Here is a 15,107-nt window from a genome sequence, read left to right as displayed (position 1 = left end):
GTTTTCCTTTTACAACAGAGTAGCCACTCTGGCACTTTTTTTTTCCAAAAAAGGAAGAGAGAAGTTGAAGAAGATAATAAATATAATGGTAACTTTCTTCAGGGTTTGATAAGCGGATTCTGGAAATTTCTATGCAAGCCAGGAGGGTTTCTGTTTCTGGAACAGGCTGATAAAGTTTCAATTAGAAGTGTAGCTTTTATTTGTTTTATTAGAATGATGTGAATAATGCTTCGGTAGTCCAGTCACATGAAGCTGCTGAGCAGAGGGAGCAGCTAACATTTGCAAACTATTAAATGTCCCAGCAACGACAAAGGCAAACACGCATACAGCTCTTAGTGTATTATATAAATATTTTCCTCTGCATGGATCTCATCTTCCAGGGCACTATGGTTCCCTGCACCTTCTGGCCTCCAAAACGCAACGAAGCTGCACAAAAGAGTAAAAACAACGCTGTTAAATAAAAAACAGACAACAGAAACACAGAGGAGCAGATAGCTAAATCAACCAGCTCACTGGAAAAACGTAAAATATGCAAAAAAAACTTATTTAAACATGACTGACAATGAATCATTCTTCCACTTATCAGACAACCCACATGAAGTTTGCATGCTCCCTAATGCAATGAACTGACAGTTACAGTCACTTTTGCTTACTAACTAATGATAAGTAGCAGGATTTATTATTTTCTTTTTGCAATGTTTCCTATTAACTTGAGATTGAAAAACAGTCAAAGTATGTAGTGGAGTGGTCAGCATATTGACATTTTCTTTCTGCAACCTAGTTTGTCCTATTAGCTAAAGCAGAAACAGAACTTACTTTGCAAAGCCATCGGTCTTCTTTGTATTATATAAATAGTCTAAGGATCATCCAGAATGAAAATAAAGAAAAAAAATAAAGAAACCCATTAATTTTCTTTAAACCATCAGAAGCAGGTAAGTTGCAGATTTAAAAAAAAAATATTCAAGTGTAAGAAACTAAAAAGGAAACTAAACAAATGGAAACTAAGCAAATGTTTTCAGTATAGAAAATCCCCATTATTTCCATGGGATCTAATTTGTATGGCTTGGTCTGACCAAGCGCCTCTATGCAGAAAGTCTGGCACATAAAAGAATATTGGATATGGTTATATGAAACCAGTGCCCCTCCCATTAGCATTGGGAAGGACTGGGACAAGATGGCAACTGAGGAATGGGCAGGAGGAACCGAGTGGGGCAGGAAAGGTGGGCTTGTATCACACATCTCCTCACCAGCCCCTGGGTCGAGTGGTTGCTACGGCGTCTGAGCCATAAAATGACGAGACCGCATTCGCACCTCGCCATTGCATGCCCCAGCGGCTCAGGGGGAGAGCTGAGCCAGCAACCACAGTGCAGGGCTCAGAGCGAGGACATCCAGAGACCTTAGCTCCCCTGGAGCAGAAGTGGCATCTGCCACGGCTGTGATTAGACGTACGTGACCAACCCTTGAATAACCACCTGTGAAAAGTACTTACGTCTAGCGAGGAACAGAGCCAAAATAAGGACTGCTAGAAGTACTGCACATAAACCAATCCCAATGTACAGCCCATTTTCTGAATACTGCTGACTGGGAAAGGATACAGACATGTTCTGTCAAACACAAAACAGATGAGCATTAGCGGCACTGAGAGCAAGAAGCCCATACAGTAGCCAAAGGCCATTTGAGTGTTTTGCAACCCTGCTGTAAAAGCACACTTGAGAGCAAGAGGCTAATTTCAGGACTAGTTTCAAGCAGAATCACTGTAAGAGTTATGTGAACCATGCTGTTAAACAGATTATGAGACTGTCACAGGACCTGAAGTTATGACAAATCCCATTTGTTCAGGTTTAATACTACTTGGTGAATATTTTATTTTTATGATTGAAATATCTCCTGATGGCACACCCTCCTGCCTTTTGTCAACTTATTCATTAGATATTCAAGGCTTTATACCCATAAGTAAATACTCCTTCTCCTTGCATTGGTCTTTATTTAGGCAAAACTTCTTTCTGAAGACAGCCATTAGATATCTAACCAGGAACCTGCGCACGGTATGGTCCCCAACTCACATTCTGCACATGCAGCAATATGAATGCCCACAGCACATACTGCCTTGTAGTACGTTATGGCAGACCTTCGCAAAGGCTAGCTTGGCTGTCTTGTCTTCCTGATTAAATTTGGGTGATGTTACTGCCTGTCACCCTGCAGTAAGTGCTAGAGGACTCAGCAGGGCAGATGCAGAGCTGCCTATTTGAACCCCATTGCATGGGGAGTGCAGGGCATCCCTGTGCTGTCACGCGGTCCAGTTTCAACTCTTCCCCATATCCTGCCATACCTGCATGTTTGCAGTTACAACCAAGCAGTCTGAGGTGCCCGAGCAGGGACCAGAGGCCTGAAAAGCAATATAGATACTGCTAAAGCCTTTCCTGCTTTAAAGTAGGAAGTACTTTATGCATGCAAAGCAGGGAGTTTTGGACTCTTTATTAAAGAACACATAAGCATTCTTTCATAAGATGCAGACTACCAAAAAAAAAAAATACTCTTTTACAATTAAACTAAAGCCGTACAAGTGAACTGTAGGGGTGATCCAACAACGTCTCATGTCTGTCCGCTTTGTCTAGATATGCTATAGCAGAGATGCTTACAGTCTGAGGAGCTTCTGAAGCAGAAACAGACGGCCACGTTCTTGTGATGGTAAAGGATGATTCGCTGGCGCTCCTAGGAGCTGAGCAAAGGCAAGACAAACACATCACTTGCACAGAGAACCATTCTGCCTTGACAGAGGTATTTGTACTGCTGACTTGGGACCATCGATCTATCAGGAGTCTCGGCTCTGCATATCACGAAGAGGTTGGTGCCTTCAGAGGGCAGCATAAAACTCTGAATATTGAAGCCTCTGCTGCCCTTTTCAGAGCTTTGAATTCCTTCCAGGAGACACTTAGCTCTCGCTGATATCTTAACACAGGGCCTGGAAGGAAGGAGTTACTAAGGTAGGCATCTGGTTTTGGAGCCAAGGAGAGGCAGCGGATGCCTAAAGCAAACTTGGGCTATCTCAGTGCCTTGAAAGAGCAAGTGGTGCAGAGTTGAAGAAAGCAAGTGATAATTTTAAAGTCCCAGGCAGCTATACAATAAACAGACTGACCAAAGTGTGATATGTTTGCTTAAGGACCTGCAGCACATTTTGAGGTAATTTGTCAGAACACAGCTGTTTGAAGTATCTAAAAATCAGAGCTACAAACTTTAGAAGCTTTATTTTGAAGGGGACAGCATCATCTGCTTCACTTGTTCTCTTTCAGGAGAGATGTTGGAGTATTCCTACATCAGAAGCACATGGGCACCTGCCTTTTCCAGTCTCCCTCTGTGTGAACACGCACATATAAACTTGTATTCTGAAAACAGAAAAAATTGTTCCACTAGCAGCTAAGGAAGATGTCACAAGGTTAAGCAAACCCGTGAGTTCTAAGATTGGAAGCCATATTATTTGCAACTAGAACAGAAACACCCTGAGAAAGTTTTCACTTCTTCTTCCAAAAAGGAAATGCAACTGTTGTAACAATTTAGAGTTGCTTAGCTGGAAATATTGGAGATGGACAGAGACATACAAACACATCCCTAACTTTCCTTTCAAAATCCAGGGAATAAACTATTGTTACACTATGAGCTCTCTCTTCTGTACTAGAAATTAAACTTGTCTTTTTCAGACTGAAAAATGCAGCCAAGTAGGTATATGATAGAAGTCTATAAACTTGTGAGGAATAGTTGTTCACTGCCTCTTCCACTACAATGGAAGGTCTCACATTATTAAATGCATAGCATACAGAGGACGTGGGCAGCCTTCAAGACACACATTATACCAGGGTAGAAGAATACTTTGGCATTGTATCAGAAAATTACTTCCCTGTTTCTACAATCCTCCTTAATCATCTACTGTTGACTGCTACTGAGACAGGATCCTGGATTAGATGCACTTTTGAGCCAGTCCAATAAAACAGTTTTATGTTACAGAGCGACAAATAAATTGATTAAATAGTGAGTAGACCCAACTCCTAAAAATTTGTGTTTTACTGTTCATGGGATGCATTTCCAGAAGATGAGGTGAGATTTTATATCACAAAGAAAATAACATACCAAAACAACAGCCACTAGAAAAACAATGCTTGCAGCACCAGTAAAACACCTACTTAAGTGTAACACCTGGAAGCAAACTTCCTCCCATGAATACACATTCCTTGTGTTGGACTCTCTGTATACTGTCAATCAGAATTTAAATCCAAGTTCTGATCTCTGGTCCTATTGTAAAGTTTAGTAAGTTTTAGCCAAGACATTTCTATATCATTTTGTTTCCTGCCTAAGATCCCCATTTGCAATATAGGTTATATATGCTATTGAGATTAATACTTGGATAAGTTACCTGAGGTCTGTTCAGAGGTGTAAGTGTGAGGACTTGCAGTAGAGATCCTAGCTGATGTTAAAAAAATAAAACCAACATACATTATAATTAACCTTAGTGTGCATTTATGTAGTGAAAAAGAGAAAGCGTTTCTACCATAAAAATTTGCTAGCACCAGCTACACAAGTACATCTGTCAGCTACTTGTTCCATATATTATTATGCTTTTTACAAACAAGAGAAACACTAAAAATCAAAGGAAGATTTGATTAAAAAAAATTGTCTATAGTAATTTTGTGTCCCTGGGCTTTACTCTGGAATCAAGCAGGGAAAATGAAGCACCGCTTTCTATGAAAAGGCTACAAGTATAGTGCTTCAGATGAATTAATTATGCCCTTTCTCTTAAATTCTTCAAATCGTGCTTCTAAGAAAGCTCGGTAGTGCTGTGCACCATGAAACAAAGCACCATGCCCTTTTTTTTTTTAATTGCATGGACTGTGCTGGGATTACAACAATGCCAAAGAGAGCTTAATTTAAACAGCACTAACAAGCAGATCTGCAAAGTCCTAAAGATCAGTTTTATGGACGATTACAGAAATAATTTCCACCACAAGCTTTGAAATCCAGACTCAACAGCAGATTTACCACCACGGTACTGACACAAGAGAGCACCTCTGCACTCACCTTTCTCTATCACAACTTTGTGATTACTCGTCTGATCATTGAACCACCCTGAGATCTCCACGCGGCAGCAGTATATCCCACTGTCTGCTTCCTCGGCGTTCATGACCGTGAGGGACACGTCACCCTTCTGCAGGTTCCCTTCCAACGAATACCTGCTGTTGTACTTCTCTGTCACCTTCCACCCATCTGTCCAGATAATGGTCCGATAACATTTTGAAACAGGGCAGCTGTCACGACCCCAGCACATCGATGTGATGTCTTGTGTCGTCTTAACACTGTAAAAGCAGGGCACAGTGATATTCTGACCAACCGTTCCCTTCACAAGGGATCCCAATACTGCAGGGCCTGTGGACAAAAAGACAAATGTAGTTGTTGAGCACCGTGCACCAAGTGGAAGCTTCTTGCACATCTTGCATGACCCAATACCTCCCATCTTGCAACCACCACCAGGCATTGCTGGATCAGGTTTTCCACGAATAGATGTGAATCCCAGCTGGACTGACACAGTGAGGGATAATGATCATGCCAGTGATTTGTTCAGAATGTGTCTCTAGCCAGAGAAAGAAGAAACACTCCTTCTGCAGCCTCTGCAGGTAGGCAGAGAGGTGAAGAGAACAGAGTTTGAATCTGCACAACTTCTCTTCAGCCATGTCCAGTCTGTTAGCTCTTTATTTTTTAACTTATTTCAGATTTAATCCAAGCTGCACATGGAGGAACAGTAAGACATTGACTTTCATTAAAACCATTGTGGGAAACCCTTCCTCCCTTTCAATGAAAAGCCACTAAACAGCAGGTTTCATCAGAATGATCACTGCTGAACCGGTTTCCTTTTTTCTTGTGTAGTGACAGATTCTGCCTATTCCTATCAGAAGAGATTTTTTCAGAGCTATTCTGAGAAATTTTATACCCTCTTTTTCACTAACTTATTTTCCTATCTCATTCTTATGCCGTTTCTAACTCCCATTAAAAGTCATTTTTCATGTTTCCAGAAGGCTGTGTCACACTATTCAAGTCAAAACAGTGAGACCTAGCAGCCAGTAGACCATTCATCAGAGTGAGATAATTTATTTTGCTGTATATATACCACTTCATTCAATATTCCCTTTAGGAGGGTTTTAATGAAAGCTGTATTAAGTGCCAGCCAAAATCATTTGTGCCCTGGTGATCCAGTCACAGCCATCGTGTAACCATCACCTTCTAACAGGTGATGCAGTGGGGCTCCCGAGGTGCACATTCTGTCTGCTTGTACTTCAAAGAAAACTGTTTCCCATTTACTTACCACTCCACATTTCTTATCAAATTCAGTAAGACGGGATCACGTGTGTAAGTATTTCAATCTATCCGTATCAACATTTCAGGGATAGAAATCTCCGCAGCAAGTACAGGCAACAAATTGTCTCTATTAAAAGTCTAGCCCAGTCCGTAATCAGGAAGGGAGCTCCCCGAGGCAGGTCCACCAACAGGCACCGGTGGATCCTCAGCACTGTACAGCCTGATTGCCACTGCCCCCTGTGAAAAAGCTGTTTTCCCCAGCTCAGCTCAGTAACTTCCCTAAGCTAATCTGTTAGAGTTAAAAATAAGTCTGCATTCAGAGACTTTGCCACAACAGTATAATAGAAACTAATCTTGGAAAATAATGTATTTTATTTAATATAAAAAAGCAAGCGCTAAATGAATCTCATCATAAAAGGCTTTATAAAGAACTAGAGGAAATAGTATCTGTAATATCCCTTTTCTTTCTACTGAACATATCCTACAACCAAATTTTTGATGTCTATCTGCCTATACTAGTACCTCTCTGCAACTTGTTTTCAGTGCTATTGCCTTTAACAATATTTTCCTAGTTCTGCTTCCTCAGAATAAAACCAAGAAATTCTCTGTCCCAAAAAAATATTATTTGTCCCAATAAAATTTCATATTGGCTAAAAACCACCAGAAGTCACAGCTGACCTTTTCCTTGTCTTCCTAAGCATTCACCTTTGCAAAGCCTGTTGAAGTGAAATATCCTTTTTACATCTTCTCTAAAACGAAGTTCTCTGCTCATTTCAGACCATGAATATCTAAAAACCCCAAAAGATCATTCACTAATAAGACTAGCAGTCAGCCCAAGAAGCAGCACCTTTAAAACTATTATACCCTCAACATGATTTTGTTTTAAAAAGGAGATAAGGCCATCAGAAGACTATTGAGCTACTGTGATAAGTTCTATTCATAACACAAAACTGCAGTTTCTGTGCCACGTGGACACTCTTCCCCTTGTAATGTAAATTCTCTTTGCAACCCTCAGAAACATTGATGCACGTTACCTCCATCCACCTCCACCTACTTGTTTAGGCCCGATTTGTTACCTGTAAACAGGATCAGAAGAATCCAGTTCATGCAGAAATAAGCCATTGTGGCTGAAGACAAGCAACAACACTCCAGTTCACTCTTCGGGCACCACCTCCATTCAATAAAACTTATCTTCTTCGTAAACTTCTGGGTTTATTTCCCAGCACACCACCGCAGACACAGCTGAGAATGCCCTTTAGTCTCAGCAGGGTTGCCTTTCCTGTGGTTAGTCTCAGTCTCTAGCAGCACAGCCAAGCGCTGCTGCTGGTGCTGTACTCAGCTGAACCCTTGCTGACTGTGGTTTGACTAAAAGGCTAAAATACTTCGCAGTACTTCAGAAATCTACTTCTCGTTTTTTCCAGATCTGCTTGATTACAGTAGATGAAACTGTTGTCAGCATCACCGAGCTGACACAACCATCATACTGCTCCCCACACTTTTTTTTGACCATAGTAGATAGAATTTGCGTAAGAGATTACATAAGATACGTAACAGACTGTGGTAAATGGAAAGGGTTTGGCAAAGCAACAGATCCCTGGGAAGAACTACTCAAGCATTTAACGGCAAATTTCTGATTCTGCTACTTAGAGGCAGCTCAGAGCATCTTTAGGCAAATGCTATTTTCTCTGTAGACTGCAATTTGGTAGTGCTGGGAAGCAGGCCTACTGTTAGGCAGCCGTAGCCTGATGGAGCTGTAGCCCTTTTTCACATGACCCTTACAAATTCTGTATGCATCTGGGCTTCGGCAATACGAAGCCAAACGTACGGAACACAGAGGTCACTTTAAAAGTAGTGTGGAAACCATGTCACCCCAGGCTCAAGGCTCGCTTCAACAAAATGTTGCTGAAATACAGCTTTCGAGAAACAGTGTTCCATGTCCCCGGATTACCTACCTCACCGTTCCTGAGGACACCTTGTCTTCTTATAGTTTGGACCAGAACTGCAGCTGTGATCCAGTGTTTTTGATCTAGGGCCAACAGATGTTCTTCCCTGAAGCAACCAACCTACTTCACACAGTTTTATACAGACAAAAATAAGTTCTAAGGTGTTAATTTTATCAATAACTGAAACAGCAGAAATGCTTCCAAAAACATACCTCAGGCTAGAATCAGAACCAACAGAGCTGTCTCGCACTGACTACCTTACACGAGAGCAGTCACCAAAGCTATAGTTTCTATATATATATACTATATATAGTGAAAAAGAGGAAAAACAGGGGATTAAAGCAGCTGAGAGACAGACAAACACGAGCAACACATTTGTAGAGAGAACTGAGAGAAAGGGGGATTTTTGCATGCTGTGGCTGGAAGCAGGAGTCAAGAAAATGCTTCCTCTTCACTCTTGTTTCTGGGGAAGCAGGAAACTGCACATAACTGCTACGGGAACAATTCTGATCATTAACGGCAGGATCCTGAAACTGCCCTGCCCAAATGGAAAAGGCAGGGCGACCTGGCTGTGGCAGGAGGAGGGTGATCACACTCACCACAGCTGTGCCAGGACAGTGCATGGCACCAGCTGACGGACCTTGGTGGCTCAGCGGGTGACCAGCCTCCACCTGCAGACCAGGACACGTCCCTTCTGCCCGTTACCTGCAATAACACACACTGAGCACAGGTCCACACAGATTCCTCCTCTGCACGGCCCACGTCCGAGCTCTGAATAAATAAATAGGGTAAGAAAATAAGGAAACTGTTATCCCAGAGCTCTGCCTGAGTCCATTCTGCTCACTTCACCCAGGTCGTTCCGTTCATACGATCGTCTACAGCAGTTCCGTGCTGTCTGCTGGCTGTGTCCCCAGGAAAGCCGTTCTGATCACACAGTAAGAGTACGTGAGAGCTACAGGGCAACAGTTAACCCACGTGCTTTGGATTTCACCTCAGATACAGTCCATATGGAACGCCCTGACATAATTTCTGAGTTTCTACATTCCTGTTTTCCAAGTTCCTGTTCTTTATTTGTGCAAGAAAAGAGCACCATTTCTGTAGAAAAGGAGCCAACATCACCTCTTTCATGCAGCTCTTAAAACAGCTGCACATTTTTTCTTGACTCAGAGCATACAGTCAGATCATACTTTGTGAAGCCAAAACCAAACTCAAACATCAAACACTGAAATAAGTTTAAAGCATTGTTGGAAAAATCTCTTCATTGCACTATTTTAGAGCTGTATCATTAAACAGCTTTTCTTTTCCCCCTAGATGATCAGAGCTACAAACGCTCCCCTTTTGTCCTCTGGTGACACCCTTGGCTTCTCTGTATCAAGAAACTGTTGGAACTTTTCATGGGACTGTATTTATCCCTGTGCTTGTTCAGACAACATAATAGAAGGGCTGAGCTTTTTTTTCCCTTCTTTTTTTTTCCAATTAAGAAAACATCCAACAAGATGCTGCTTAACACCTGATGTTACCTGTATCTCACCAAGTTTCACAAGGCGTATACAGTCCAACATATATTGTACACATTAACATTTTAGGGGTAGAATACTTCAACTGTTATCACATCCAAAAATAAATTCAGGATTTGCTGAGATAAGGGAAGATCTCATCAGGGACAGGTTAATTAACACGCTAGAGAAGACGCTTACAAGGAAATTCGCTAGGCAGCGAGTCACACCATCCCACGGAATACAAAATGTGCATTTCCCCAGACTAACAGGCATATGCCACCCACTGCCTTACCTGTGGCTACAGTCCCTTGGCTTCCCAAAAGCAAAGGCATAACAGAAAAAAGGGAAAACTGTCATTGTTTTGACCTGACAAAGAGGAAAAAGTCAATGTTTTGGCTGAAAAAACAAAAACAAAAACCAGGAAGCCTCCCACAGCTTTCTAAGGGTTTGTTTAAACATACTAAAAAACCCCAAACCTCTAGAATAGACAAATTATTCATGAAACTTACTGGAAAGTGAAGGCAGCCTTAAGTATTTTTTACATTCCATGATCCCCGTTTGCCTCAATGGTTTCACAAAAATGTTCACTGCAATTGTTAGTCGCTGCCAGGACCCAGCTTGTGCAGTATTTTGAAACTGTGGTACCCAGGCCTATGACTATTAAAAGCATAAAAATTAGACAAAAATCAACAGAGAACCATTGAGCACCTGTGACAGCAGCTCTTTTTGAATGGCAAAGTTAAAATGTCCATGACAAACTGTAGTTCCACTGCACAGGACAACTCTTATCCAGGAGGCACAAGTGTTTCTTCATATCTTCCACATGAAACAACACTTGCAAGTTAATTCTGCTCACTTGCAACTGTTGTAGTACAAGCCACATAATTCAGATCTAGTCCAGGGAGAAGGAAGGCAACAGTGGTGGTTGAATAAAGGACAAAAGGGTTAACTTTGTAAAACTATTTATACATTTCTAAAAATAATTTTCTACTACTTTGCTCCTTACAATGTCATGTGCACTTAAAATAGCAGACGATGTCCTCCGATGAGTCATAAACTCACTTCAGTTCACTTCATCTGCATCTGCACCAACCTCAATCCCCAGCACCCAACTGCTAAGTACTTCTGCCTGTTTAAGCAACAGTTCTGAAGACAGACTTACCAAATGAAACAGAGACACAGCCTGTTAAATCACAGTTAAATACAGAGTTTGAACAACTTCCCCCACCCATAAAGTTCACCTGGTTTTCAGCTGCTGTACGTACTTTGGAAAACACACAACCTGCAGTGTTACATGGCAAAAAGATGGAAGCCTAAGGAATTCCCTGGCAGGAGGGGCAAGGTAAAGCCACTTCTTCACAATCAAATTGCCCTTTCCCTCGTGCTGTGAGGGGGTTGATCCAACTCAAAATGTTCTTTAAACACGGCTGACAGGGCTTCCACTTGATGGAATACTTGCAGGTTCTTTCCAACTTAGAAGTTTTCAATTAGTGTAAAGGCTAATTACCCAATCAGACTCTCCTTCCTGAGAAAAACACTCAGCTGGGCACACAGCCCACCTAAAAGGCAAATACAAAGCATCTGCACTGCAAAATGATTCACTTCATGCATGTTATTAACTACGCAGGAAACAGACATTAGTCTAAGCATCTATGTGTAAACAGAAAAAAAAAAAGTAGACCTTTTTTTAAGTTCAAGACTGGTTATGATTTACATCCAAGAAAACTAAAATCCAAATAATTTTAATTCATTTAGTTGTTGAGATTCCTGACAGTGTGTCTCTATAAGGCAAATTACACCACACTACATTTGTAGTAAAGGAATTCTTAGGTTATCTTTAGTACAGTTATATTACTACAAAACTAGAAAGGAATGGATTTTGCAGATTTCACACTAGTTTTGATTTTAATATTGAATTACACATTTCTGAATGGACCTACTGAAACTGTAAATTACTTATTTGAAATTGAGGAACTGTCAACCGCAATTCCTCTCAGTCAGATCCCTTATTTGCTTCCACACTATAAAGCAGTTTAAAAAAAAAAAAAAAAAAAAAAAAGCATACCCAAAAAAGCAGAAAGTGACAAATGAAAGCACAACAGAAAAAGCTAACTTTAATCTGTGGCTACCACCTCACACGATACATTTAACAAAAAGTATATTTTTTTGTTTCTACCAATAAACACATAGCTCACAAAACAGTAAACATTTTCATCTGCCTAGTCACTCACAACCTCCAACAGACACACAATAAATGCTTTGTCTGCTTGTACAACAGCAAAGCAAAATACAACAGCAAAGCAAAATACAACATATACCCTCAGAATCCATTCTGCCCCTTACTATGGTGAGCTAACAAAAAAAAAAGTGTTTTCTTCACGTCATTTCATCAATAATGCTACACATAGCTGCATCTTTGTCTAAAACCTGATCTCTCTTGCCACCAGAACGCTCTCTCTGCTTTTCGCTCTGTCCAAGGCAGTTGCTGCCATCATCAGTATCCATTGCTTCCACTTTCACTCCCAGTCCTCCCTCTGAATGAGGCAGATCATCAGGCAAGGAAGCCAGGCAGTTCTGAATCATCTCTACAACTCGCTCCAAGTGCTTCTGAAATCGCTCCGCTGTTTCTAAACGTTGACGTTTCTGCACTTCCATCATGACTCTCAGCGTCTCCCTAGCTTGGTGAGGGCGATACTCATTTATAAGATGATGGACGTGAACAAAAAGCAGTTTCAAATCTTCCAGTTTCTCCTCTCGCTTTATACTCCCTGGACTCCTTATCAAGATATCCAAGAGGTCCAAAAAGTTGACGAGGATAGACATATTAAGTTTTCTTAACTCCTTCTTGTGATCAAACTGCATAGGATGTAACCGTTCAATGCCCTGGCTCTCCAAGGGTCGAATAATGAGATCATCACATTGAAACTGATTACCAAACATCATATAACTGTCTTTCACAGGTGGAGGCGGCTTTGGAGCCATGCCTTTACGGATATTTTCATCAGTATATTCTTTAATGTATTGCATTGGAGGTGGAGGAAGGGCGCTCACTTGCTGAGGTTCACCCATTTTTGCCAGATGAAATACCTAGGGAACGTCCCAAAAAATATATGTTAATCAACTCGTGTGACAACTTTATCATATAAATAGAAACAAAGATAAGGCAGCTGGCTGCAAGGAAATGGGCCAGAAGAAACCCATCTCAATGTGTAGAATAAAGGAAACTCCCGAACAAATCCATATTATCTTTTTACTGAGGCACATTTTCAGCAGGATTAACTTCACATAAAGCATTCATTCCCGAACCATGGAAGACGAGCCCGTACACACAAAGCAGACACAGGAAGAGGTGGAAGACCCCTTCCCTACCTGAGGCCTGGCCCACTAACACCACTCGAGAGGGGAAAACAGCGCAGCCCGGCGGCGGGCCAGCACCGCCCTCAGGGGAGGACGCGGCCTCACGCCCAGGGCCCACAGCCGCCGCCGCCGACCTGCCCTGGGCTAGGCCAGGCCGGGCCGGGCCAGGCTCTGCAAAGGCCCAAATCCCGCCGCTGGGTTCGCCAGGCCACTGCCGAAGAGAGAAGAGCTGGGGGAGCGCTACGGGAAGACCCCACCGGCGACTGACCCCGTACCCGGCGGAGGAGAGAGCCCCGCCGGGACCCCGCGACCGCAGGAGCCGCCCGCCCTCACCTGCCCGCCACGCTCCCCTCAGCACCACCGCCAGGGCTCCGCTTCCGGCCAGCAGCCCGCGCCCCTTCCCTTCCCTTCCCTTCCCTTCCATTGGCTCGCCAACTTCGGGGAGGCACGCTCTGATTGGCCTTCTCGAACACCGGTCAGGAGCTTGCTCCACTCACCGCAGAGCCTCCCTGGGGAGGCGGTGCCAAGAGCCGCGGGGCAGAGCGGAGCAGTTGCGGGCTGCGCGTTATGGCGGTGCTGCCGGGCCAGGGCCCTGCGAGCGGCTGCCGTGTTCCGGGACGCGGCGGCACGCAGCCCTGGCGGGGCGGGCAGCCGCACCCCGGCCGCTGTTGTGGGTCTCCCAGGGGTGCGGAGCTCCCTCACCGGAAGCCACCCGTGAGGCGGCAAGGCCAGAGGCCTGCGGGGGCGGGAGCGGCCGACCTGGCGTTGCAGGCCTGGGCCCCACCTCGGGGGCTTCCCCGCTGCGCTGAAATAGCGTTTGGAGACGGGCGTTGGGGTCGGTGTGTCTCTGCTGCTGGGAAGCAGGGGCTGCTTTGAAGGCACGTACTCGGATGGGGGTTTGCCAGCGTCATTCTGCCACGTTAAACACTGGATTACACATGATCACGTAGTGTGGGATCCCGTGGTATGTAGTGATGGTGCGGCAGGCAGTGCTTCCCCGCGTCAGAAACGTGGGCATTACCCCGGCCATGAAGGTGTTACTGTTGCATAAAATCATCAGATTTAGAATGTTAGAACTGTGAGTGTTTTAAAATCTGTAAGCATAGAAACTTCACCAGGTGATGGTGGTTTAGAAACTAGAGAAACTTGAAACCTGTTAATGCACCAGTGATGCTGTTTGAAAACCCCTTACCCCTCTTATTCTGATTTGAATATCAAGAATTCTAATTAATAGATATTAGTAGGGATGACTAGTGATAATTTTAGGTAGATCAGTCTCAAATAGAATAAATGATTAAATATAAAATAAAATCTGTATTGCTTATGCTGCTAGCGTGCCTCTATAAAATTCCAGACCTAACGTATTCATTAACCAATAATATGTTAGTGGCCAGAAATAACAACAATGTGTTATAGTCCAAGATGTCTACAAGACAGGATTTATTATGGGAGCCATGGTGTATAATCTTTGAATCATGACCAAAGCAGGTACGAGCCAAGAGCGTGTGAGCCAAGGACATGTGCCTTGACCATACATGGTCAATTTGGGGAGTGGTCGAGACTTCCAACTCACAGTCCACCTACCCAAATTATACCACCTACACAAAAGAGAACAATAGAAGACTACAACTGAGGCTGTGCACTAATTTGCATCAGAAGCGAGAAAAGAAGAACCAATCATTGAGAGGATGAAATTGAATATGCATTGTATAAACTAAATATGTGTGAATTTAATGTATAAATATCTGTTGATTGCAATGTGCCGGTGGACATCTTTGGGAAGGATCCCATGTCCCCGGTGCACATCATTAATAAAGGACGTCTCTACTTACCTAATTTTGTGTAGATAAGTTTTTCTTACCCGCTGCAGATTTGCAACATTACCTTGGAAAGCGTTCACATCGTTGCCTCGTCTGCCTACACTAAGCCTGACCACATGAATACTAGACAGCTGGGCTCCGTTGGGTTT

At 43.0% G+C, this 15,107-nt stretch overlaps 2 protein-coding genes across 2 annotated transcripts; both read right to left on the bottom strand.

Annotated features, from left to right (window-relative positions):
- Positions 1–282: 282 nt before the first annotated feature.
- On the bottom strand, positions 283–7,470 carry LOC147414799 (hepatitis A virus cellular receptor 1 homolog). The gene is made up of 8 exons (XM_086470982.1): positions 7,416–7,470; positions 5,068–5,412; positions 4,406–4,456; positions 2,640–2,719; positions 2,330–2,386; positions 1,490–1,604; positions 817–856; positions 283–426 (listed from the first exon to the last, which is right to left on the bottom strand). Exons 1-8 carry the CDS (start codon positions 7,459–7,461, stop codon positions 333–335), a joined length of 828 nt encoding a protein of 275 aa, XP_086327108.1. The 5' UTR covers positions 7,462–7,470; the 3' UTR covers positions 283–332.
- A 4,399-nt stretch (positions 7,471–11,869) lies between these two features.
- Positions 11,870–13,487, bottom strand: MED7 (mediator complex subunit 7). The gene is made up of 2 exons (XM_086471079.1): positions 13,472–13,487; positions 11,870–12,868 (listed from the first exon to the last, which is right to left on the bottom strand). The coding sequence occupies exon 2, from the start codon at positions 12,848–12,850 to the stop codon at positions 12,158–12,160; it is 693 nt and encodes a 230-aa protein (XP_086327205.1). The 5' UTR covers positions 12,851–12,868; positions 13,472–13,487; the 3' UTR covers positions 11,870–12,157.
- Between the last annotated feature and the right edge of the window lie 1,620 nt (positions 13,488–15,107).

This window comes from Leptosomus discolor, chromosome 10 (assembly GCF_034619465.1).
Source record: "Leptosomus discolor isolate bLepDis1 chromosome 10, bLepDis1.hap2, whole genome shotgun sequence".
NCBI classification, from domain to species: domain Eukaryota; kingdom Metazoa; phylum Chordata; class Aves; order Leptosomiformes; family Leptosomidae; genus Leptosomus; species Leptosomus discolor.
The sequence above is the reverse complement of the archived record's forward strand: the minus strand, read 5'-3'. Positions and strand labels throughout refer to the sequence as shown.